The sequence below is a fragment of the Oryzias latipes genome, chromosome 2 (assembly GCF_053564925.1).
Source record: "Oryzias latipes strain Hd-rR chromosome 2, Olatipes_Hd-rR_3.1".
Classification (NCBI taxonomy): Eukaryota; Metazoa; Chordata; class Actinopteri; order Beloniformes; family Adrianichthyidae; genus Oryzias; species Oryzias latipes.
The window spans coordinates 19,536,478-19,561,281 of NC_136238.1; the positions used below are offsets into that span (position 1 = coordinate 19,536,478).

General features: G+C 41.2%; 1 protein-coding gene across 2 annotated transcripts; it reads right to left on the reverse strand.

The window, feature by feature from the left end:
- Positions 1–6,579: 6,579 nt before the first annotated feature.
- On the reverse strand, positions 6,580–22,969 carry LOC101161539 (alpha-2-macroglobulin-like protein 1). 2 transcript variants are annotated; one of them, XM_023961761.2, is made up of 36 exons: positions 22,754–22,969; positions 22,201–22,381; positions 20,886–21,042; positions 20,439–20,491; positions 20,307–20,327; positions 18,676–18,844; positions 18,466–18,550; positions 18,190–18,310; positions 17,995–18,109; positions 17,800–17,909; positions 17,131–17,286; positions 16,776–17,012; positions 15,920–15,983; positions 14,856–15,001; positions 14,620–14,769; positions 14,338–14,535; positions 13,997–14,072; positions 13,623–13,764; positions 13,043–13,268; positions 12,831–12,960; positions 12,507–12,628; positions 11,399–11,450; positions 11,177–11,260; positions 10,919–11,095; positions 10,748–10,829; positions 9,912–10,068; positions 9,729–9,803; positions 8,843–9,008; positions 8,290–8,486; positions 7,999–8,214; positions 7,799–7,917; positions 7,606–7,696; positions 7,466–7,534; positions 7,276–7,381; positions 7,166–7,205; positions 6,580–7,065 (listed from the first exon to the last, which is right to left on the reverse strand). In XM_023961761.2, the coding sequence occupies exons 1-36, from the start codon at positions 22,834–22,836 to the stop codon at positions 7,062–7,064; spliced, it is 4,377 nt and encodes a 1,458-aa protein (XP_023817529.1). In that variant the 5' UTR covers positions 22,837–22,969; the 3' UTR covers positions 6,580–7,061. The 2 variants fall into 2 exon arrangements, with proteins under 2 accessions (XP_023817529.1, XP_023817530.1); XM_023961762.2 differs by having other exon boundaries at positions 7,162–7,205.
- Between the last annotated feature and the right edge of the window lie 1,835 nt (positions 22,970–24,804).

Here is a 24,804-nt window from a genome sequence, read left to right on the forward strand (position 1 = left end):
CTTTAACAACAGGGGTTACTAATATTCAGACAAACCAAAGGTATGTCTGAATAAACCCCTTTTGTAATTGAGGCCAAACTTTATGAATTTCAATCATGTTTGAAAATCTTTGGTGTGTGACCGGACGGAAAAGGAAAGGAGGGAAGAAGAGAGAGGAATGTTAGAGAGAAGGGGGGGTAGGAGGGTGATAATAGGAGGGGGGGGGGATAAGACCATGAAGCAGCATAGAGCAGCAAGTTTATTGGTTGTTTATCATTACGGTAAGGTTCAAATGTAGTAAAAAAAGGGCGGGGCCTGTCCACACACACACTCAAATGTTATCAACACACCTGCTAGCTGCAAAAATGTCCACATGTCAACATGTACACAATACAGATAGTGTTCACACACGCATACTTATGCCTTTAAACCAACTAGTGTGAAATATTTCATTCATTCAATCATGCAAACTATTAGTGCAAAGGTGAGCTAACACCTGTGCTCACGTGAGTGTTTATGTTCTTCTAAAATGGATGGTGGAATGTGAAAAGAAGGAAGGAGAGTGCCCAGCCATCCCCACACCAAGACCCCCGCAGCGGCAGCCGGAACCCTCGATCGCCACATGGCAGCAGGCAGGGAACAACCGCCCCCCAGGCGACCAAATCCGCCACCAAGGCCAGAGCCAGCAGGACCGCCACGAGGCCCCCAGACCCAGAGAGCAGGGAGGCATGGGGGGAAAGAGAGCGCAGCCCCAGCCCAACCAGGAGAGCAGCTGCCGCGCCAGGAGAGCCCAACGCAGGGCCCAGCCCGAGAAGGGCGCCCACAGCCCCAGACGAGCACCCCATCACCACCCAGGAGTTCTGGAGTGTAAGAGAGACCCGCTCCGCACTCCAGGCAGCCACCCACCCGGCCCACGGTTGGTCCAGGGAGGAGCAAGGCAGGGGCCAGCCGCCCCCACCCAGGCGGGGAGCACCCCAGGGAAAAAGGGGGCCCACAAGGGGTGTTGTAAACATGGCCCGACCAGGCTCGGCCACAGTTGGATTGAAATAACTTTGCGTATGCATCCTGCAATAATCACGCACAATTACGTAAGATTTATGTAACCATTGTGCATTAACTACGTAAGATATGTGCCACCTGGGTAATTCTCAACCGACCGTAAATTTTGAGCAGCTCAAAACTAAATTCATGGGCTGAAACCCTTGAATGACGCACACGGACGAATGACGTACGCAAGAAACACTTGGGAATTGTGTATTTCAGGCATGTGTCACGAAAAACATGATTTGAAAAATTGCATACGTGGAACATGCGCATGTGACATGGCCTTGATTTTGGTACATCTAAGGAAGGGTAACAGACGACACCAACAGCAGTGGAAATGACGTCACCATAATCTCTATCACCCAAGGTCAATCATGTCTTGGGGGGGTATTCCAGAAAGCAGGTTATGCTAACTCCCACAGTAAGTTTGAGGCAAAGAAGTGTACAACCACCGCTTTAGGTTCCAAAAACAGAGGTATGTTTCAGGGTATGCTTAGTTCCCCTGGCAAGTCATTCTCTGAACATAACCTGGTCTGGAGCAGGTTTAGTTGAAGGTTAGTTTGTTTTCAGAGAGGTGAAACAGCATGGCGTGGCCATTTGAAGATGATTTAGTGGATGAAGAAGCTCAGATAATACTTTTTCCGCTATGAGAGGGTGATAAGACCACGTCTGGATGTTGGAAAGATAAACTTTTTTACTTTGATCTAACTTAATTATTTGCTTTAGTTAAGATGAATCAAATTTTTTTAGTTAAGTCCTTTAAAGTAACATGTAGTTATCAGACAGTTATTTTACTTTCATTTAAATTAATCCAATTAAGTAGGTGTAACTTTGGTGCTGCTTTTAGATCGGTACCGCAAAGAATTGTGGGATACCATTCCCTTTGCCTGTCAGGACGGATTTGGGTTCAAGTGTGGGTTTTTGACCAAATGTGTTTAGTTGTTTAGCTGTTTTACTGTGTTTTGCTGAGTTATTTGTCCTTCTATGTTTAACCCTTGTGCTATCCTAGGTACTTTAACATTGGGAGTTGGGTCATCTAGACCCACTAGACAGTGTGCTGAACTTTTTTTCTTCAATGATTTGTGATCTTCACTGATGTCCATGGATTACATGAACTCTTTCCACTTTTAACCACCTTTGTCATGGTAGGGAGAACATGTCAATGCAAGGGTGGGGTGTTATGGTGCCTGTCAGTCTTCTCCCCCTCCCCATTCTGCTCTGCTCCTGACTCCACCAGCTGTGACCAATCCACCTCATCAGCCGCTGCAGCTCAAAAGGAGACCCAGCTCCAGTTTTCAACGCCAGTTCGTTGCCCCTTATGGTGACTATACCTGGTCTCAGTCTAGCTCATGGTTTGTAAAGCCAAGTCTTGCCTCGACTCTAACTCTGTTTTCCCTGCCTCAGGATTCCTGCCTCCAAGTGTCACTTGTGGAAGTCAGATCGAGCCCTCCTGCATTCTTGTGGAAACACCACGCGCTGCCAAGCCGCGCTACCACCTCCAGCCATGCTTCAAGCCGCATTCCTCATCAGACCAATACCAAGCCACAACCATCTCTCCTGGAAAAAATAAATACTCTTACTTACCTCACACCTACCTGTGTCCTCACTCTGGGTTTCAGCATCTGGGTCCATCCATCCTACATGTCATGACATGGGGTCATCTAAGATAGCACAAGGGTTAATTCTTTCTGCACCATGAGTGAGAGGGAGGGAGAGGATGATGAGTTTATATAGCACCCCTACTGAATAGTGGTGTAATGATGAATTCAGAGATGTGGTAAATGGTTTCATGATTCAAATCAGTTTTGTTTCATACATTTTATTGTTATAAATATGAGTATATCTGCAGGCTCAAATTTATACTTAGAGTTCAAGAATTACAATAAATTTAGATGGAAAAACTTTAATTGAATTGGAGTAAAATTACATTTAGTTAGATAAATATGTAAATTTGAGTTGTAAAAAACATATTGAGTTAGACGTAAGAAATTAGGTGGGATAAATGTAACTCAATTACTTGTTACCAATTGAATTAATTTAAGTTGGATAAGTTATATATGCTTCACAATGAAAAACAGATCAGAAACTGGTGCGTTTACTTTGTCTTTATGCGCCGTCATTAAAATCTCAGACTCCGTCTCACCGAAGTATAGGTCTCTCTTTTTTTATCCACGCGTTTCCATGGTGACTCCGGAAATCGGTGATCCATTGAGAATGTCTTAATGTACTTGGCGTGCACGTGCATTAACCCAGGGTTACCAAGTCGAGCGTAATTACGCCAACTCATATCCGGCCTTTTGGAACCGACATACCCAGAGTAAGCAAGTTCAGGCGGATTTCAGTCAGAGTTCAGGACTAAAGTCAGGGTAGTTTAAACATGCTTTCTGGAATACCCCCCCTGGTGGCCAACTGACTCAAAGTTTACTAAACATATTTTGAGAAATTGTGTGATGAATAAAAAAAAGCTCCAGGTGTACTGTGTAGGGGTTAAAGTGTTAACAACTCAAGCGAGACTCTAAAGGAGAACTTAAGAGTGGCCAATGTAGAACGTGCTGGCTGTTTGTCAACGTCCTCCAAGATGTCTGACAGGACTGAACATAAATGTAAAGAAAAAAACACACTTTTTGCTCAAAGTTTTTTTTTTTAAAGTATTCTGCACGAACCGCTGGTCTGAGTCGCGCATGTTGTTAAGGCACATTTGTCACCCAAGAACATAATGAATCCCTCCATTGAAAAATTATGGAGAAAGCTCATGTGAGAAGAGAATAAAAGGAAAAAAAGGTGCCTGCAAAACCAAACTTTGACAAACAAAATTGTTGCCTTTGCAACAAAAATATGCACAGAACTCCCAATGTTAAAGTGCCTAGGATAGCACAAGGGTTACAAAAAAAAGCCCAGACTGAAATACCCCCCACTCATCCATATTTTAGCACTTACTGCTAATGCTATTATGTGTTTTGATCAACTTTATCTCTAAAACTTCCTCCAGAGTCCCGCTTCTCATCATGGCTGAAGACATGAATCAGAGTTTTCACCTTAACCCTTGTGCTATCTTAGATGACCCCACCCTTACATTGACGTGTTCTCCCTACCATGACAAAGGTGGATAAAGGTGGAAAGATTTCATGTAATCCATGGACACCAGTGAGGATCACAAATCATTGAAGAAAAAAGGTTCAGAGCACTGTCTAGTGGGTCTAGATGACCCAACTCCCAATGGTAAAGTGCCTAGGATAGCACAAGGGTTACGAAAAAAAAACCAGTAACACTGAACGAATGACAGAGGCTCACAAAGGCTTTCTGATCCATTCACGAACTTTTCAGGAAGCTCAAAAGAGATTTTCTTACTCACTGGTCCTTCTAGCAATGAGCAGAGAGAGAAAACAACATGTTTGCATTTGATCAAGTCTGCAGGGTTATTCCAAAATATAGTTGAAAAGGTGATAATTTTAATAAAATATCCAAATGTTCCATTTCCCTCTTACTTACAAGACACAGGAGAGCATTATAGCTGACGATATGTGGGACTCCTTCAGCCTGACAGAAAGAATAAACAGTCAAACCTTCGTGTAATAATACTATCAGTTCAGCCATCAGCTATTTTGATTTGTATTGCCCTTTTTCTGAAATAAATCCGGGAGTCAGTTGGAAACATGACTTTTTTTAATGTACAGTATTGTAATGCTTAGCAATGGCTGGAAAAACCTGCTTTTTAGGGAGTTACTAACCTCTACCAGCAATGTGGTAATCACGGTGTCTACCAGACACTCAGTGGGGACTGTGACCGCCACTTTGCCACATTTCTTGTTGCTCCCCAGCCAGCAAGGCCAAGCCCAGATGGTTAAAAAGTAAGCATAAAATGTGGGCCCCAGATGGGTTTGTTCGCGGTTTCCATTGTGGTTCACCTGTGTTTACCCACACTGGCTTAACCCTTGTGCTATCTTAGATGACCCCACCCTTACATTGACGTGTTATTCCTACCATGACAAAGGTGGATAAAGGTGGAAAGATTTCATGTAATCCATGTAATCCATGGACACCAGTGAAGATCACAAATCATTGAAGAAGAAAGGTTCAGCGCACTGTCTAGTGGGTCTAGATGACCCAACTCTCAACGGTAAAGTTCCTAGGATAGCACAAGGGTTAAGAGGGCACTCGGAGCTGTCCCCCAGAATGCTGGCTTGCGCCGCGGGACGCCACCTGGTGGACAGCTGAATTGTTCACTGGGTGGCTGGCTAATGTAGTGAGTGCCACCAGCACCAAAAACACTGCTGGCAGAAAACAGCTTCCCTCTCCAGAGGAGCCAGATGGTTTGCTAGAATCTCTTTGAGGGCAACTGATAGTCCTTCATGGCTTCACCGAACTTTGCCTAGAACTAGGGTTTTGCCTAGTTCTAGTCCCTGGCAGCAGCTTGCTTAGACTGCATGTAACTTTCAGCAGCCTAAGGAGTCCTATGAGCCAACCAGACTTGGTAAGACTATCTATTAAGCCTGACAGAATCTCGTACTCTTAGTCTCCACCACCGGGTTTGGGGATTGCCTTTATGACGAGCCCCAGAGTTTTTGTGACCTCAGCTTCAAAGAGCCCCAGATACAATAGAGATGGGTAACATGGTCAACTCGGACTCTATGACCCCAGCCTCCCTGTATAAAAGTTTTTGAAGGCACAGAAAGACCTTTCTAAGAAACCCTCACAGTATGTTTGGGTATGCCAGGTTTTCTGGTCTCCTCCCCACCAGAGGATCCAACTTGCTGCCAGATAATAATCGGTGGAATACACTGACCCTATCTTTACCTAAATGTCCAAGACACATGGGAGAAAGTCCCCTGAAAGGACTACAAAGTTAATCACCGACCTCCTGCCAAGGGTGTCCTGTTGCCACGTGGTGTTCATTGTGGACAAAGTGTGGTGAGCAGAAGGCCAATAGCAGAACACCACTAGGGTTCAGATCAGGGACGTTATTTCTTTCAATCACGAACTTCCATATGAAATTGTCATTGCCCACGAGGGCACTGAAATCCCCCAGTAGGACAATTGAGTTTCCCATTGAGGCACTTTCCAGTACCCCTCTGAGAGACATCAAGAAGGCTGGGTACTCAAAATTGACAACGGCCATAGAATTTCAATTAACCTTGATAGGTCATTTCCAGAGAACATTTCTGGAAATTTACATATTTACTGTTGGTCACAGCAGGATTTAAATAACCTCAAACTCATGAACCTATGGACAGTAGACATGTAGGGAGGGAGTGCAAAAAATGTGTCATCTTGTGGTGTGACTGGTGTGTATCTGTTTATTCCTTTTCGATGGACACTTGCGTTATTATGCTTTTCATTTGTCTAAACAAACTTAAGTTTAAATATATGGTTCCAATGTATCACTATTTTTGCTGATAGAGGTGTGACATATGGTTATGTGAGATAAACACTCAAAATACAGGGATTGGTCAAATGTATTTTTTGCAGCAACATTTAGTCTTTGCGATATGAGGTCTCATGCCCGAGAGGACAACATCTGACTGGACTGAATGCATCAGGATAAAAAATATAAAACACTTTTTGGTTAAAAGTTTTTATTTCAAAGTATTAAACACAAACCCATGAAGTTTAATAATGAAAGAATGTTCATCCAAGATAAATCTTTGAAACAAAGAAAATCAGAGCAGAATGTTTGTGATAAGACTCAATTTCCCATCAAACACTTTGTGAAAACATGCAAACACCAACCAGTGGTTCTGAGTCTTTATATATTGTAAAAGCAACACTCAAAACACAACATCAAAAGGAATTCGTCCTTTACAAACTATAGAGTACTCATGTGAGAAGATGAGAACAGGAAAACAAAATCCAAAACAAAACTTGGGTCAACAAAATAGGAAAAGTCTCAAAACGCCGAACCCAGGCCAAAATACACACCTTGTTCTACCCAGCAATATTTGGATACTTTTACTCCTGTTATTGCTAAAGTTTTGACTAAGAAATCTACTCCAGTGCTGCAATTTCCATCACGTCTGACTAGGAGATGGATGTCAGACATTTCACCTGCGGAAAAAATAACACGTTAACACTGAAGGAGCTGACTGGACAAAAGGCAAATCAAGCAAGAGGTTCTACATTTCATAATAAGTGCAGCGTTACCTACTTATTGCAGGGAGAAGTGTAATCAGTGACCGCCTCATCACCTGAAACGTAAAGTGAAAAACATCAGAAAGGAAACAATAGTAAAAAGATGGAGTCAGCAGAGAGTCGTACTTGTCTGATAGTAATCGTAGACTTTGACCACGGCTGGTTTCAGGTTTCCGACCTGCTGATCCTCCTCCAGGATCACATCGAAAGTCTCTTTCTGACCCTTCTTTAACTGCAAAGTACAAACAAGGACACATGCATGAGAATTCCAAACAACCAAATGCTTCATGAATCACGAAGCTTCAAAGCTTCTTACCCCGTCCAGGTAGATGTTGATGTAACCTTCCTCTACGTCCACACGCTTCACCAAGCGGTTTTCCTTCAGCTGGGACAAACACACATGTTGTTAACACAAATAAGAAAAGCTAGTCTGGACTAGCAAGGATGTTGTCTCACCATTTTCAAAGAGTTGTCCTGCAGAATGTAACCAGACAGCAGCTTAATGTTGATCACCACCATGTTGGTTTCCTCTCGTCTTCCCTGAAACCTGTGGGAATCAAACCCAGCAGAACTCTCAAACAGAACCAGAACATATAAAGAGGCATTATGCTTTTGATACACTTTGGGTTTAAAGATGATATCTACTTACTCAACGTGCACAAAGAGCATGAACTCTGGTCGGGGAATGTCACATCGACCACTAGTGTTGGTAGAGATTTGAAAGGCAGAAAAGTCGGAAGGAGGGGGGATGTTGTAGAACAAAGAGATCTGGAAAGACAACATTTAAACCATCAACAGCACATTCTCTGAGCACATGGACTTCCATGACTGATTTCTACTTTTCTGTACCTGTGCCAGCACACAGCTCTGACCCTCAGCTTCAATTGTGTACTCTCCAGGAATCTCAGTCAGTTTCTCCTCTTGGTAAAGCAGTCTGTTATCTTCATTTACGGTAAAGCGTTTGTTCAGACCACCCACTGAAGTCACTGTGACTGTAGTACTGCCCTCTGGACTGAAGGTGGCAGTAGCATACTTGGCCAGAGCTTGGAGGGCCACGACTGTGTCCTGTGCAGCAAAAAAGTTGCACTGAGTAATGTTTAAGTCTCCATGTTAGCCCCACATGAATGTAGGAGGAGCTACCTGTGTGGACGAGAAGCCGCCAAACGGATTCTGCTGTTGAGCGAGCCAACGCACGATGCCGGCGGCATAATCCAAACCAAAGCCTGGCAGAGATGGACCGGAGAGCAGAGCCAAGAGCACATAGGACGTCATCTCCACCTCCACTGAGTCCAGGCCGGTTTCAGGAGCATCATCTCTCTTCCAGTGACGAGTACCTCCTGGAATCCAAAGAAAAATTGTTGCGTTAAATAAACCACACTCCTTGTTAGCAGCCTCACTGCTAAAATTTATTATATATTTAGAGGGTAGTTTATGTAGTAATCCTATTGACACATATATAATGCGTGCAACATTTTGGCGGAGTCAGTAAAGGACCAGTCTCCACCTTACTAACAATTACAGTGTGGGGCAATGGCACCACAAGCATGACAATGGTAACGCAAGAAACACCTGCGCTACACCTTAAGATGCAACTGCTCCTCACTATGACCCTCCACAGGTCTTGAAAACCCAAAAACCCACAGCACCCGTATGGGTCAACCCTCCCATACGGGTGTATGTCGCTACGGCTTGCCTTCGTTTGTGGACTTTTGGTCCAGAAGGGTGAAGAGTTTGCTCCTCACGTCCTGGTCTCCAGCCAGGGTAAAGGTGTAGGACAGCAGGGCGACTGTGTACAGGTTGGTTATTTCATCTGCCACTGCAGTTTTCACACACTCCAGGCAGTTCTGAACGACGGTATCCTGAGTAAAAATGCATGCACAATAGTAAAAAATGGTCCCAGAGTATCAACAACAATGCATACTACTTTATACATTGTATTTATACAGACTATGAACTGTAGGGAACTTCCATCCCAGTCATGTTAGTCCAGTGACATCAGAGATCAACACAGACTGTCTATCTGTTTAACCCTTGTGCTATCCTAGGCACTTTAACATTGGAAGTTGGGTCGTCTAGACCCACTAGACAGTGCGGTGAACCTTTTTTCTTCAATGATTTGTGATTTTCACTGGTGTCCATGGATTACATGAAATCTTTCCACCTTTATCCACCTTTGTCAGGGTAGGGATAACACGTCAACGTAAGGGTGGGGTCATCTAAGATAGCACAAGGGTTAATCGTTTGAAATACATAGTTTAAATTGAGGCAGACATTTCTAATACCAATAAAAAAAAACAAATCTCAATAAACTTGTGATTGTGACAGATTTGAACATGTATTATTTCAGCAATGGTAGTATCCTTTCTGCAAACTGCCAATTGCCCCATGTGAGAGTATACAGTAACCTTCAATGGCCAATCTCTAGAGGCTGTCTCCATAAAAACCCCTATAAGGGTCAAACAACATTAGAATACAGTAAACAGACAAGCTCACAGCCCAGCTCCAAGCTCTCAGACGTGAGCATATATAAATCTCCTGAAAAATTAGCCAAGACCAAAAATAATTGACTTGGGGCTCACAGTGGCATTTCCGTCCAGCTCCAGCATGGCAGCAGCAACGTAGGCCGTCAGGGACACGTCATCACTCACTCCCCCCTGGAAATGAGACAAGCATGATGATATACACATTGAAATACTTTTTGTTTAGTATACACAAATGAACACAAAACAATCACAGTTTAATTTAAGTTTTGAGTTCCAAACCTTCATCCCGCTGTGGAAGAGTTTTCCAACAGACTGAATGCAGCCATCGGGCTTCTGGAGTCCAGACAGCCACTTTCTGGCTTCTTTGATGTACATTTGGTCCACAAAGATGTACTGTTTTGCAGCGTTGAAGGATTTCATGACAAACGTAGTGAGCCTACAGAAAGAGAAGTCAAAAAACACATCACACGAAAGGTGGTTAAAGTGGAAAGCAAGTGCAGCAGAAAATACGATGGTCTAACATCCTGAACTGATAACGAGCTCACGCAATATTGAATGGGGGCTGATGTAGTTAGGGGAAATGAGATACAACACCTGGATAGAGCAGAATGAAGAAAAGCCAACAAAACTGACAAAAACAAAATGATACCATTAAAATACATAACTTAAGGAAGGGCCACGTGACTTTTATAAAAATTTTTATCAATTTGGAATTCCTCTTATAGTCGTTAATGGGTTTTTTAAATCATGTTTTAAAAGATAACAGATGTCGACAGTGTGGAGTTCCACAAGTTTCATGTTAGGCACCAATAAGTTTTTGGTTGTTGAAACTGTTGTCACTGTTACTACACTTGGGATTTCTATCAAATAATTTCTTTTTGTTATTTACAAAGAGGACACAAATGAATAATGCTAACTCTAGAATACTGTATTAATTTGGTACTGAGATTTCAGCCCCAGATAGATTTTGTTTTATTCTTAACAACTTTAAAACGTTCAACTAGTAATTGATCCAGCTTTCTTGCCTCCTCCTTAGAGCCTTGATGGTTGAATAATGTCAGTGCAGTCACACAGCAAAAAAGTCACAATGAAAGTAAACACAGAAATTTCCTGACCATGTGTTTCCAGATGGGTCACTCATTCCAAAAGCGCTGTAGGAACCATCATCATGCTTGTAGTTGAGCTCCCTCTGATATCCTAAAAACACACACAGGGGAAAATTCCATTTTCATTCACGTTTTCCAGCTATTTTGATCAAAACACAAGATGTTTTTTAGGACTCTCACCGCTCTCCAAGTATCCCACAGCCGTCTTCCGAGTTGACTCTTTCAGCTGACCAGTGCTCTTCAGGTAGTCAAGGATAAAGATGTTTGGAGCAAACAGCAACATGTTTTGTTCTCCACAGCCATACGGCATGGCCAAGAGTTTGTCTAGGTTCTTCATGGCCCGGCCCATCAGATCACCTGTAAAACCCAGAAGAGACGTCAGCAACTCCTAGACTGGTTCTGGCTCTCTCCATCCACTTCAGAACATGTTTTACTGACCCACAACAGACACAGAGGCTCTCTCTGATCCATTCACAAAATCTTCGGGAAGCTCAAGAGAGATATTTTTACTCACTGGTCCTTCTAACAATGAGCAGAAAGAGAAAGGAAAAAAATGTCAACCCTCAACATTTGATCAAGTTTCTAGGGTTGTCTCAAAATGTATCTAAAATTGTACAGTTTTAATGAAAATATTTTTTAAATGTTCCATTTCCCTCTTACTTGCGGGACACAGGAGAGCGTTGTGGCTGACCATCTGTGGGACTCCTTCAGCCTAGCAGAAAGAATAAACAATCAAACATTCATGTAAATATGCCATCAGCTGTTTTAGTTTTTTCAGTTTTTCGAAATAAAACCTGCAGAATCCGAGTGAGACATGACTTTTTACAGAACCATATAAACAATTAAGCACGAGTATAAATATAAAGCTGCAAATGAAAACTAACAGGCGAGCTGTCTGAGATTTTTGGGGAGACATTCTGGGTAGGTAAGATTCAGACTGAGAGGCTATTGCAAGCATCAGAAGTATTGTACATCGCTTGCCAAATTAAGCAAAGTGGTTACTATCCTTGGACTTTGCAAAATAGATCAGATGTCAACTTGGAGTAACGAATGAGGGGTGACTGGATCCAAATCTTTTAGGGATCTAGTCCTTGAGCTAAGTGCTTTGGACTTGGCTCTTCAAAATGTATCTGCATCAAAAAGGGAAATGTAGTTTATATGTAAAAAAGGGGCGTTTGATGCCTTCTTGAATGCTCAGCCAATTTTGGCCTTAGTATACCTGCTAAGATCCCACCCCTGGACGTACCCTAAGCAGCTCAAGGACAGAAGCACCCTACCCTGTATACTGCCTTTCCATCCTGTACCACATGTACCTGTTTTGTTATGTGCTTTTTTGCTATGTGTTGTACATTTTTTTCTACACCTATCCTCCGCCCTGATAATGCCATGTATGTCCCTTTTTCACCTCATCTACATAAAGACCAGTATTTTTATACCAGTGCTTGCTGCAATGACAAAAATTCATCCATTCATCTTAGTTGAGGATACTAATTCTTAAACTTTAGTGACTGATCTATTAAAAGTACTTTAAAAAGACAAATGAGCTTTAATATTTGGTGAATAACGTGCAAAGTTTTCAAATTAAAGTGCTGACTTTTATTTTAAACAAAAATCATATTATATTTTCTGTTCTATCTTTCCAGAATACAGCTATTGTGAAATCAAAGAAATTCTGTGCATATAATTAATAATTATTTAAAAATATTATAACTCTTAGCATGTGGCTGTAAAAACTTGATTTCTTTGGGGGGGGGGGGGGGGTACTAACCTCTACCAGCAGCGTGGTAATCACAGTGTCGACCTGACCCACGGTGGGGACTGTGACCACCCCTTTGCCACATTTCTTGTTGCTCTTCTCAGCCTCAGCGCTAACCTTCAGAGTCACATCACCTGTTGGCACAAAAGCATTGTTTGCCATTGAATCTCCTTTTCTCAGTCACAGACACAGGAAAGCCTCTTTCCATTTCCCTGCAGTTTGGTGCTTCCTTCACATATTCTCTAAAGATCTTCAAGAACAGGAGCGTGAAGGACTAAAACTAAAGGGGGAATGTTTGTTTGGAGATTGTACTCGTGTTTGTCCGGCCAACACTACCTAGAGCAGTTGGCGTCACGATCCAGGAGAAGGTCTTGCTCTCCTCTGCACACAGACACACACTGCTGTAGACGCAGCCGTCACAGTTCTTGAAGGTGAACTGATCAGAGTTGGCCAGAGTTGCCTTCACCTACAAAGGAAAGAAAAACTCAGATTCAAGAAATGACTAACACAGAAACGGATTGTTTTCAAGAACTGAGGAAACTGTTTACCATGATGCATTTGGGGAGGTAGTTGAAGACGGTGGCTTTGAGAGTGAACACCTCTCCTCTGACGACAGAGTAGGGCAGAGTGAGGCTGACAAAGAACGGCTGGAAGGCTGTTAGTCCAACGTTGGGAGCAACGCCAAAGCCAGCAGGAGACACACAGAAAGCTCCGGCTGCCCACTTAGTGATGGTGTCAGGGACGGTCTTCACCAAACTGGTTGAGCCGTTGGATCTGCAATAGAAGACCAGCAAGATGTCAAATGGAGCAATGCTTCCCCATTCCTTCCTTGAAGGAAAACATGCATCAAAGTATCATTGTACTTCTGTTGGACCTTTATGTCAAATAATTAAATTAAATTACTGAAAAATAACTTCAGAATAATCAAAAAAATTGATCTGCAGTTTGATTATGGAATAAAAAGCTGGCAGTGATCTGTTTAGTGTCTGGAAAGGTGCAGCTTTTTAGCAATAAAACCCATTCCCTGAACACTCCGCCATTGTGCCCCACTGTTTATAAGCTCAATTTTGCAAAGAATAAAAAAAGTGTTATGTTTTGAAACATATTAAAAAAACAAAATAGTATTACCCCACAGAAACAAGGTCCCAGATCCAGGTTTCAGGAAAGTACGTCCTCACAGTCTCTTTTTTCTGAGTATCTGAAGGTTGCACATCAGTATTTGAAGACATCTGCTCAGGGGCAGGGGCAAGATCAGCTTTAGCTAAAGCTCCTGGAAATACAAAGTATAATACATTCTGGAATAACTAAGTATAATATTTTATGTAAAATTGACATGTCAAATAAATAGTAAAGACATAAAACTTGTGTCTCTTTGTTTTAGCACACAACAGCCAACTCAGGGGTTGATGAGGTTCAATCTTTATAAACGTTTTTTTTTTTTTATTAAGAACAAGACATTTTTTTTGAGTTATTATTAAAAAGAAAAAAACAACAGAACATACCTCCATGAAATTTGAATAAAAAGCAAGGTGTGGGTTTTCTCACATCCGAGTTTGTAACGATTTTGATTCCAATGTTCTGAAAGTGGACAAATACACAGTGAAGGATTATCAACCAACACATAAGTAAAACCAAGGCTGTTTGTGAAAACATTACAAAGTAAAGGTTTCTGTCAGAAAGAGAAAGAATAAATAAAAAGGTTGAAAATTGAGATAAGGAGGTGTTGAACGACAGATCCCATGATATTGTGAGAATACATGACTAAAACCATAGGCATCAAATTCTGACAGTGTGAGCTGAAACTTAAATCTGAGAAATGTTCAAAACAGGTAAAATAGTTAACCTTGAAGATGGTGTAAACATCATCACCCTCATAAAAGGGAAAAATGCTTGCACGCTTATCACGACGACCTCTGGGCTGGAATTCGGGCTCCAGTGGAATCGGTCTTGGCCATGGTCTAGGAAAGCAGGGATTGAAGGAGTTGTCCTCAACCTGATAGTCATATCCCGACATTTTCTTGATGGGCAGCTGGTTGTAGACCTGTAAGTAAACCAGAACATGAATCTGGAGAAAACAGTACCAACTCTGAGGTCAAAGTGCAGGTATATTGGGGGAAAGTCGTACATAGTCAACCGTGAGCTCCTCCTCTGACTTGAGAAGGAGGACGCTCTGGTCAATGGCTCTGACAGAGCAGAGGGAGCTGGGCTGAGCCCGCAGAGTCAATGTGGTCTTTGCTCCTGGAAGCTCCTGGACAGCCGAGAACTTCAAGGACACCTGCACAGGAGACAAAGAAGCTGGTTCAAACACAGCACATCAAGTCCCGACTTTTTAGGAGTCCAGTTTAAAATGACATTGAGTACCTTGTTGTTGAGGCAAAGCTGAATGGGGAAGTCCCGGCTGTCTGCAACAACTTCTCCACTTGACACTATGGTGTAAACCACCACCTGGGCAATTGGAGCCAGGTCGATCACATTGGTGAGGGGGATCTTTATCTTTCCTTTGTTGACTGAAAAATAAAATACAATGCTCAAACATAAAATAAAACACAAACACAGTCCGAAAATACTAAATGCTGCAGAAAGGCATTAAAATCTGACCAATTGTAAATGTATGAAAGATTGTATTCTATTCAGTCCATTGAGTTCTCCTTTTCATTGTTGTATTTTAACGATAGCCAGATTGAGTCTATGGTCTCTAGTGACATCTAACCTGTTTGACTCAACCAGATTAACCCTTGTGCTATCCTTTGACCCCACCCTCACATTGACGTGTTCTCCCTACTCTGACAAAGGTGGATAAAGGTGAAAAGGATTTCATGTAATCCATGGACACCAGTGAAGATCACAAATCATTGAAAAAAAAGGTTTAGCGCACTGTTTTGTGGGGTCTAGATGACCCAACTCCCAATGTTAAAGACCCACTAGACAGTGCTCTGAACCTTTTTTCTTCAATGATTTGTGATCTTCACTGGTATCCATGGATTACATGAAATCTTTCCACCTTTATCCACCTTTGTCATGGTAGGGAGAAAACGTCAATGCAAGGGTGGGGTCATCTAAGATAGCACAAGAGTTAAGCAAACTGATCTGCAAGGCTGGGGACGTGGTGGGAGAGAAACTGAACTCTTTAAAAAAAGCAGAAAAGTATCCTCGATGACTTCACCCATTCTTTCCCCCAGCTCCTGGATCCTGATTCTGATTAGAGTAACAAGTTATGTTAAAGAACTAACCATGTTTTTCCTGCCAGCTGAGTTTGATTCTTTTCAATAACAGAAAAACCGACTAGAACATTCAGGTAGTTCTGTGACTTGTTATCAAAGTTTGACTTAAAGCTAACTTTGTAAAGTTTGGTTAAAACTTAGACCGATAGCTTTTATAGCCATCAGTCATGCACGAGTGTAATTTATATTTAAGAAAAAATATACCAGTTCCATCTTCAACCACCACTGAGACAGTGCCATGCTGCACAATAGAACCTTTGGACTCCACCTGCAAAGAAAAACAGAAGGGTAAATTCTTTCTTATCATTAGGAAAACTTGTAAAAATTAGAAATAGTCAAAGTACATGTAAATGTGTCATCTCAACTCAAAGTTACGATGAAGAAAGAGTGTGTTCTTTCAAAAACAGTAATAAACTTTTAAGCTGGTGGAGTCTTCAGTCGGGACCAGGGATGTGCAATCATGGAAGGCGGGGCCTCAGCTGTTCTTATCCTCACCCCCCATATACACTCAATGGCCGCTTTAGTTTCAATCCCACTGACCTCAAACACGTCTGTCCCATTTCAAATGTCAATTCATTTCTAAAAGAAATCTTGAAAACTGTTGACGCTCAACTAAATACCATAGAATCCCCCATTGGGGCTCTCTCCTCCAGCTCTCCAAGAGACACCAAGAAGGCAGGGTGATATGAACTGCTGTTTGGCTCATTGGCCAAAACGACAATCAGAAACCTACACCCTCCCCACAGGCAAATGGGCCTGACTGTCTTACCCTCTGGGGTTAACTCCAATGCTGGACAGCTGAGCTGGGGGCTCACAAGTAAGCCCACACAAGAAAGCTGTCTTTCACAACGTGCAACTTCATAATTAAGTTTCAGAGCCCAGAGCCCATGGAGGTGACCCTGACTATGTATAGCTGTTACTTCTGAATATGGTTGCGTGAGGTCACTTGTCACCTCTTGTGTTATATTTTCTATTTATCTGCATATCACTGCAATTGTTCTAAATCCCTTAAATGGCACTTAATGTATGAGCTAGGTGTTTAATCCTAACAAGAATTTACCAGGTAAAAGAATTTGAGGTCCTTCTGTCCTTCCGCCAGATCATCCCCTTGAATGATGTACCGAGCCTGCAGGGATCCATTTTTTTTGCATGGCAGATTTTTGATGACTTCATCAAACTCCACAAAGCTCTTGCTTTTGGAGTAAAATCTTGCAACATAGTGGTAGGCCGTCCCATAGAATGGAAGCCGGTCTCCAGAAACCGCTTTTTCATTAGTATTTCTTCTTATGGTGGTTGCCTGTTACGATAATTAAAATCAACACAAAGTTTTTGTTATAGGTCATACTTTCTGTTGGATTTTAAGTTCAACATATTACCAGGTCAGTACTGAAACCAACAAGCTGTTCTTTACTAACCGACAGAGAGACTGACAGCGACCAAGAGGATGTGTCCAGAGAAAACCTAGCTATGCCTTTTAGGTCCGTTTTGAGAATGAACTCCTGTGAGTCTTGAACTGATAAGTAGACCTCTTGGTGTGCAATGGGACTGTCATCTGCACCAACCACTTTGATCTGCGCAAAAATAGAAATATGGGTTAAAACCTTTATCTTCTGATGTATGCACTGGACTCATAAAGCAAAGGGTGTAAAAAGCAAAGGTGTGAACTAAAACTAATGTGTCTTTTTTTGAAAAAATAGAAACTAGAGCTAAAACATGTAGCTTGTGTTCCTAGATAGATAGATAGATAGATAGATAGATAGATAGATAGATAGATAGATAGATAGATAGATAGATAGATAGATAGATAGATAGATAGATAGATAGATAGATAGATAGATAGATAGATAGATAGATAGATAGATAGATAGATAGATAGATAGATAGATAGATAGATAGATAGATAGATAGATAGATAGATAGATAGATAGATAGATAGATAGATAGATAGATAGATAGATAGATAGATAGATAGATAGATAGATAGAGGGAATTATTGTAAGTGTTGAGCATAGCAAATCAGGTGTTCTGCATAAAAAAATCTGGATTATTCTGTTGTCATTTCTGATTTTGATTAAAACAATTACCTTTCCATTGAGTGGGAGCCCTGGCTTAAAAGAAGAAGGTACGTCCTCAAAGGAGATGGTTCTGATCTGAGTAGTGAAGCTGGCACTTCCACTGCCTTTAAGAATGACTCCTGCATGAGAGCAGACAGATCTTACATTTTCAGTGATCAAATGGTGGTTAATTAATGGGTGGCACCAAGATTTTAGTCACTGTACCTGTGCCAAACTCCTCCAACTCAGTCGTTACCTCAAAGGTGTCTTGAAACCCGTATGAATCAAGGGCAAAGTCTGCCAATTCTACAGTTTGTGTGGCGCATCCACTTTTGTCTGTCTGCAAGAGCATTTGAAAGGTGATTTTCAATGTAAGCAGACACAGTAAAGAGCCGATTTGATTTTAAATGAAAAACTCACAGTGAGTTGAAATGTTTTGCAGATGTCTTTTTGTTCTGAAAGTGAAAACCAAATAAATTGGTAGGAACGTCTGCAAAATTCTGCTTTGACTGAGCCCACCACTGGTTTCCCATATGTGTATCTGCAGGACAAAGCACAAGGACACAGCTGAGTTTTTCAGTCTTATAGACACTATTAAAAACTTTCACATGGGATTTAAGACCTTTATTGATCTATCTTAAAAACACAAAAAGGTTTGAATCGGTTATGTGCTATCAATAATTGAGAAAAACTTACTTTCCGCAGATCTTCATTTTTGCCTCTTTATCCAGGATAGTGATCACACTGGGCAGGTTTACAGTTACTTCAAATTTTGGCAAAACTACGGCAATCAAAGCATAACCAGTCATGAAAAATGCTAATTTCCATGACAAATTTAAATTATTTGCTCAGAAGGGAGCGGGAAACAGTCAATTTAATCCCATAACATCATAAAATCGCTCTTACCATATTCTTTGATCTCAAAGTTGTAGGAAATCGTTTCTCCTTCATCTGTCTCCGCAGAGATCACGTAGATTCCTTGTGCTGCTTCCGGAATGGTGGGGTGAGAAAGGTCAAGAATACCTCCGTCAACGTTCTTGTCCAACCATTGGGCGATGCGGTTTGAGTTGGGATCCTGTTTTTGGTACATTGATTTGTATTAGGCATTGTTTAAATAGCACACTTTTATTTATATTGAAGATTGAAAAATTTCCCCTTCAAGGTGACATAAATATAAGGGGATTGGAGCTTGGTCAGTTCACAATGAAGCCACTCTGTGGCTTGTTACACAAGTAAGTGCATCTCCTATCATTCGTTTATTCATCTTCTATTCCGTTTTGTCTCTATTGGGGTTGCAGGGCTGCCGGATCCTATCCCGACCACTTTCGGGCGAAGGCAGGGGACAGCACGGACAGGGTGCCAGTCCGGCCTATCAGTCCAATGAAATATGGCCCAAAAGTACAAGAGAGATAAATACACTTGCAGTCCCCAACATGCCACAGGCCACAATAATAAACCACAGACTACTTGTGTCAAGTGTTGGCGGAAAATGGGGAAAAACTCAAGATGGTTGGGGGTCACTTTTTAATCAGGTAAATGTCGCAAAAAAAAATTGGATCTTTTAAGGTTCATGAATGGGTTGATTTCTGCATGGGTGGATTCTATTCATCCAGATTGATTCCATTAAAGTTGTTTTTATCTCCCCAGTGGTGTGACTGTGTCTAGTTCGGGCATTATAATGGAGACCTTGGGCTTAGAGGGTCTTAAGTGAGTTCTAGTTTATCTTTTCAGTAAAAAAAATGGAAACATGTTTTTTATTTTTTCCAGGAAACGTTACTTTCTAGAGTACAGAGGTATGACAGCTGGTTTGTGTTCTTTTAGGAAGATGGCTTTTTTAGACTTGTTACCTCATTCCATACTGTAGGTCAGAGTTCCAGAGATGCTTGGAGATAGATGAAAGATTGTACCTGAGTCCACTATTTCTATTAAGCGAAGGTTTGTCTTTTTCAGCAAAAAATCATTCTAATTTTGAAACCAAGCAAACTGGACTTGTCAAAAGGAGCAGACAAGGCTATGGAATGGTAATAACAGCTTCCCCCTCTTAGGACTAAAGGACACAAAACCGTTGGGATGTTTTGAAATCAATCTCTTAACCTGTAGAACGAGGGATCACATCTTAAATGCCATGTTTCCAGAAGTACATAAACCAGCTCACTTCAGAAATTCAGAAATAAAAAAGACTCTTGGAGAAGAGATGAAACATCATCTTTAAGAAAAGATTAACTGAAAGCTGAAAGCTTTTTCTTCCTATTTCATGTATCGTGCATTCTCATTTGAACTATGTAGGCAGTCACTTGTGGGGCCATGAAGAATCTGCAGACTAATAGCCCTTATTGGATGGAATAGTTGCAAAACTTATCTATGACAAGAATTACTGTCAACAGTGTGTACAGAGTTTTTATTTCTATTGATCTGATAGTTTCACTTGGATCTTTTTTTTCACAAGAAATGGCACCCAAAAGTGGGTGTAGTAATGTAATTGACAGATTTTTTTCCCAACCACTTTATTTGCCCTGAGTGACATGATGGCTGCTTACCTCAATGGTCACTTCTGTGTACTGAAAGAGAAAAAAACCAACACGTTAATTTCAACCCACATGTCAAAGATACACACAAAAGGACACATAACAGTATATTACAGCTATCTGACAAACAAGCAGAAAACACACCGTGCGGTTGACGGGCATGAAGTTGGTATCCATGGAAACAATCCGGAATTGGACTTTAAAGAAAGAAATATCAAAGTTTGTGGAACCAATATAAACAACACACAGTTAAGTTTATTCATTTGTTGCATGATACAAAGACTTTGAAATGGCGTCTGAATGGGGCAAACAGACAAAGCTTTAAGACATTATCCCAGAGATTACACTTGGACATTTTTAAAGGGGTGTCAGATAAATAGCATAATATATGCAAACTATTTATTTGATGAAAAAAACATAAACAAAAAAAGTAAGTGTTTGAGAAGTATTTGGTGAAAAACTCAAAACAAGTACAGTGGGTAGCCAATTCCACATGACCATAATACCTTACATGTTCACAGGTTTGATGTACCAAATAAAAAAAAACACTATTTGCAGATGAACTGTGGAAGTCCCATACTCCACACTCACCAGTCTGTCCAGGCTTGTAGATGGGTTTGTCAGTCTGAACGATGTGGACAAAAGCTGGCGGTTCAATCAGGACTTTGGTGTCCTTGCTCATTGAGTCTTCCTCACCTTCAATTTTCACACTGATGGATGCCACAGTTTCACTGGACACTATAGGGACCTGCAAAACCAGCAAACATCTGAAACGTGATGCTAGTGGATTCACCAAAATGATTTTTATTTTAAAGTCCCTCAAATATCAGTCTGACCAAAATTCAACATGAGTTATGAGGTCCCACTTTACAATTTGGAAAAATAAAACACTTTTAAAGTTAAAGTACCATTAGCTGTCACACACCTTGGTGAAACTTGTTATCCGCATTTGACCCATCCCCCTGGGGGAGTGGTGAGCTGCAGACACAGCTGTGCTCGGAAACCAATAGGTGGATTAATCCCCCCAATCAAACCCAATACCTTAATGCTCAGTGTTCAAGCAGTGAGGCACTGGTTCCCACTTTTAGAGTCTTTGGTATCACTCGGCCTGGATTTAAACTCACGCCGTCCCAGTCACGTGGGCAGACACTCTACCACAAGGCCACTGAGCTGGTTTTAAATGTGTTGTTACCATTATTCTTTGTATTTTTAATGTGTACTTTTTGTATATTTTAAACCATGAAATTACACACAGTGTAAGTCATGACAAAGTTCATAACTAATTAAGGTATTTCCTAAGTAAATGTGCTATTAAGCACAGATGGGGGGAGGGGTGGTTATCCAATCTTAAATCTAGAGTTTCTATGGGCATGTCTTTTTGACTGGCAAGTGGGTGCATCCACAAAGTTTTAAACTAATTCTGCATATTTGCAGATTTCACAAAAAGGTTAATGCAAAAATACGATAACCTTAGTCATTCAAATTATGACCAATTGTAGTTTTCAAAACCAGAGAGCCTTGAGCTGCAGACCCAATGCAAAACCAGTGGGATGTTTTTTAGCTGCTCGGCCCCAAGGCAACGTAAAAACCTGCGAGGGAGCAACTGAAACCAGCTTGAGAATCTTTCTTGAAGGGGTTTCCATATTTTTCCTGTTTTGTTACTGTCAGAAGGCAAAAGACTGTTTATTTTTATTTTTAAGCTACATGCATTTTTAGATAGGAATGCCCAACTTCAACTTGTTTAAGTTAATATTATGTTTGGATCAAATGCATTTCAAAATCTAAGCTGGACTAAATAGGGTTAAACCTTCTTTTTTCTTGCATTCTAAGATAGCTGTTATTAAGGGCAGTTAGTGTAAAATTTAAAATAAAACACATTTTACAACAACCAAAAATTCAAACAAACCAGAAACTGGAAGCAGCGGTAGAAGTTATTTTGGACAGACTGCTCCGTAATCGTGATACTGGAAGAATCCAAATCTAAAGTGATGTTTAAGCTAACGGGTTCTGTGGGGTTTTGGATCAGAGCGCAGAGAGTTTCCTGGTTTCCTGCTGTTAGACGTGAGCTGACAGTCACAAAATAGGTCCTGCAACCAGAAGAAGGAGGAAAAAAAGGAAAAACTGAGTTTCCTGGAACAACACAGAATGCGCATGCATGTGTTTTAGTTACATTAACTTCATAGCTTCATGTTTGAAATATTTAAATCTTTGGTTTAAATCTTTCTCCAGAGTCAGAATGTGGTGTTGCCCCTCTTTGTATAATTTATTTTACCCACTTTATATTTAAAAGCTTCAGCAGTTGTACATAAAGGTTCGTTGTTATGCAGATGATACTGTACTGTTTTCTGTCAAACCAGTTAAAACCAATTAACCAAACAGGATATTTTTTGGATACATTCACCTGAATTCTTGGCCAAATTTCTGTTTTCTTTGCCTTTTAAATTCAGTTGTTCACTTACGTTTCATTTAAGTTGGCCGGCATCACAAAATGCAGGAGGGATGCAGCCACAATAGCAGCAAGCAGACGCAGGTGAAGTGTCATGTCTGCAGGACAGCGAGAACCGCACCAGACTCCAGAAGATGAAGGTGAGGACTTTCTCCTGTGATCCCTGACAATGAGGGATGCTCACTAGTGCTACAGTGACACTGTGGCTATTTATGAGGCCAAGCTCCTTTGCCCTTCCCTTTTTTTCAGTCAATACCGCCCCATACCAGCAAGCCATCTTTACCAGGAATAGGAGTCTCTGTCTTGCCTGTGGCCAGCCCCCCCACCCTCTGGCTTTACGTAACTTCGCCGAAGCAAAGGTTTGTTAAAGGAGTGGGACAAAAGCACAAAGGTGCAATGATCAGCATCTGGTGACACAATGACCACAGAGTTCGAGCTGGACAGGTCTGACAACAACACTGATCGCAAAAACATAGCAATACAGCTTAGAGGGGACCTTGCAGGCTGCATAACAATACTTGTTTTTTTGTTTGCTCAGACCAAAACCTCCACTTAAATGTAACTCAACATTCCAAGATTCCAAACCTCTTTGTTAATCTTACCCTTGAGACATTTGTCTTGACAAATGTGAAGTCTATTATTGTGGCAAATAGATTATGGAAACTTTTTTTTCTCTGTTGGCCTAATAACATCTTGGCGCTTTCTTTTGGAAGTTAAAGGAGATGTTAACGGGGAAAAAAGCTACAGATCCTTTCCAGTAAATTTCAATATCATGGAAGTGTATTCACTTCCATTATTCCGTTTAACCCTTGTGCTATCTTAAATGACCCCACCCTTACTTGGACGTGTTCTCCCTACCATGACAAAAGTGGATAAAGGTGGAAAGATTTCATGTAATCCATGGACACCAGTGAATATTACAAATCATTGAAGAAAAAAGGTTCAGAGCACTGTCCAGTGGGTCTAGATCAGTGTTTTTCAACCAGTGTGCCGCGGCACACTAGTGTGCCGTGGGAGATGGTCAAGTGTGCCGTGGAAAATTGCCCTCATTAACTGATCTAAAAAAATTAACCATCTCCAGGAAATCAGCTCTTTGTTCATCCAAACAGGTCCTGATAAAACACTGAGTAGTTAGGAATATAAACGATCATAAAATAATTTTTTCGTTGTGTTTATTTGATTCTATTAAAGACATTTTGATAAGAATGACGGTAACGCGAAATAGCTGCAGCTATAACTGTGTAAGGAAAAGTCCCGCAGCTTTTACTGTCTCCACGACTCCACCAATCATTCTTGAAGGCTTAATCACATGTCATCAGTCTGACCAATCAGAAGTGGTTAAAGTCCCCACTTCCTTGTTCCAATTTAGCTCATAACTCAGTCAGTTCCGACAAAAACACCAGCTAAAGCTCGTCTTTAGCGGTGTAACTTTCCACAGAATCCGGTATCAGACCGTGGAACAAGTGAACAAAACCATGAAGCTCAGAGACGCGAGTCTTTCTGCCGTTTTCTCGCAGTTTTCACACTACATCTCCCATGATGCATTGGCTTAAAGGGACAGCGTCTTGAAAACACAACGAACATACAGTTTGTATGTAACTTAACTTTTATTACATCTTTTAGAAAAACATCTGCAACTTCCTGCTTTTTCTGCCACAATTATCACAAAAATGCACGTCAGATTGCCGGGGGGGGGGGGGGGGGGGGGGGGCTGTAGATCAAAACAGACTATGAGTTTCTGCTTTTTTTTTTTTTTTTTTTGGGATGCTGGTGTGCCGCGGGATTTTTGTCAAGGTTAAAGTGTGCCATGGCTCAAAAAAGGTTGAAAAACACTGGTCTAGATGACCCAACTCCCAATGTTAAAGTGCCTAGGATAGCACAAGGGTTACAAATGTAACTAATACAATTTAGATTCAGGGCCCATTGTTTAATTCATTCCAAGTAAAGTAAAATGGTTTATTTTTACATAAATTGGGTTTCCAGCTAAAAAAAAAAAAACGAAGAAAACAGGATATCGCAAAAAATAGAATTGCCTAAATTGTGCAGGCATGAATGTTTTAAAAT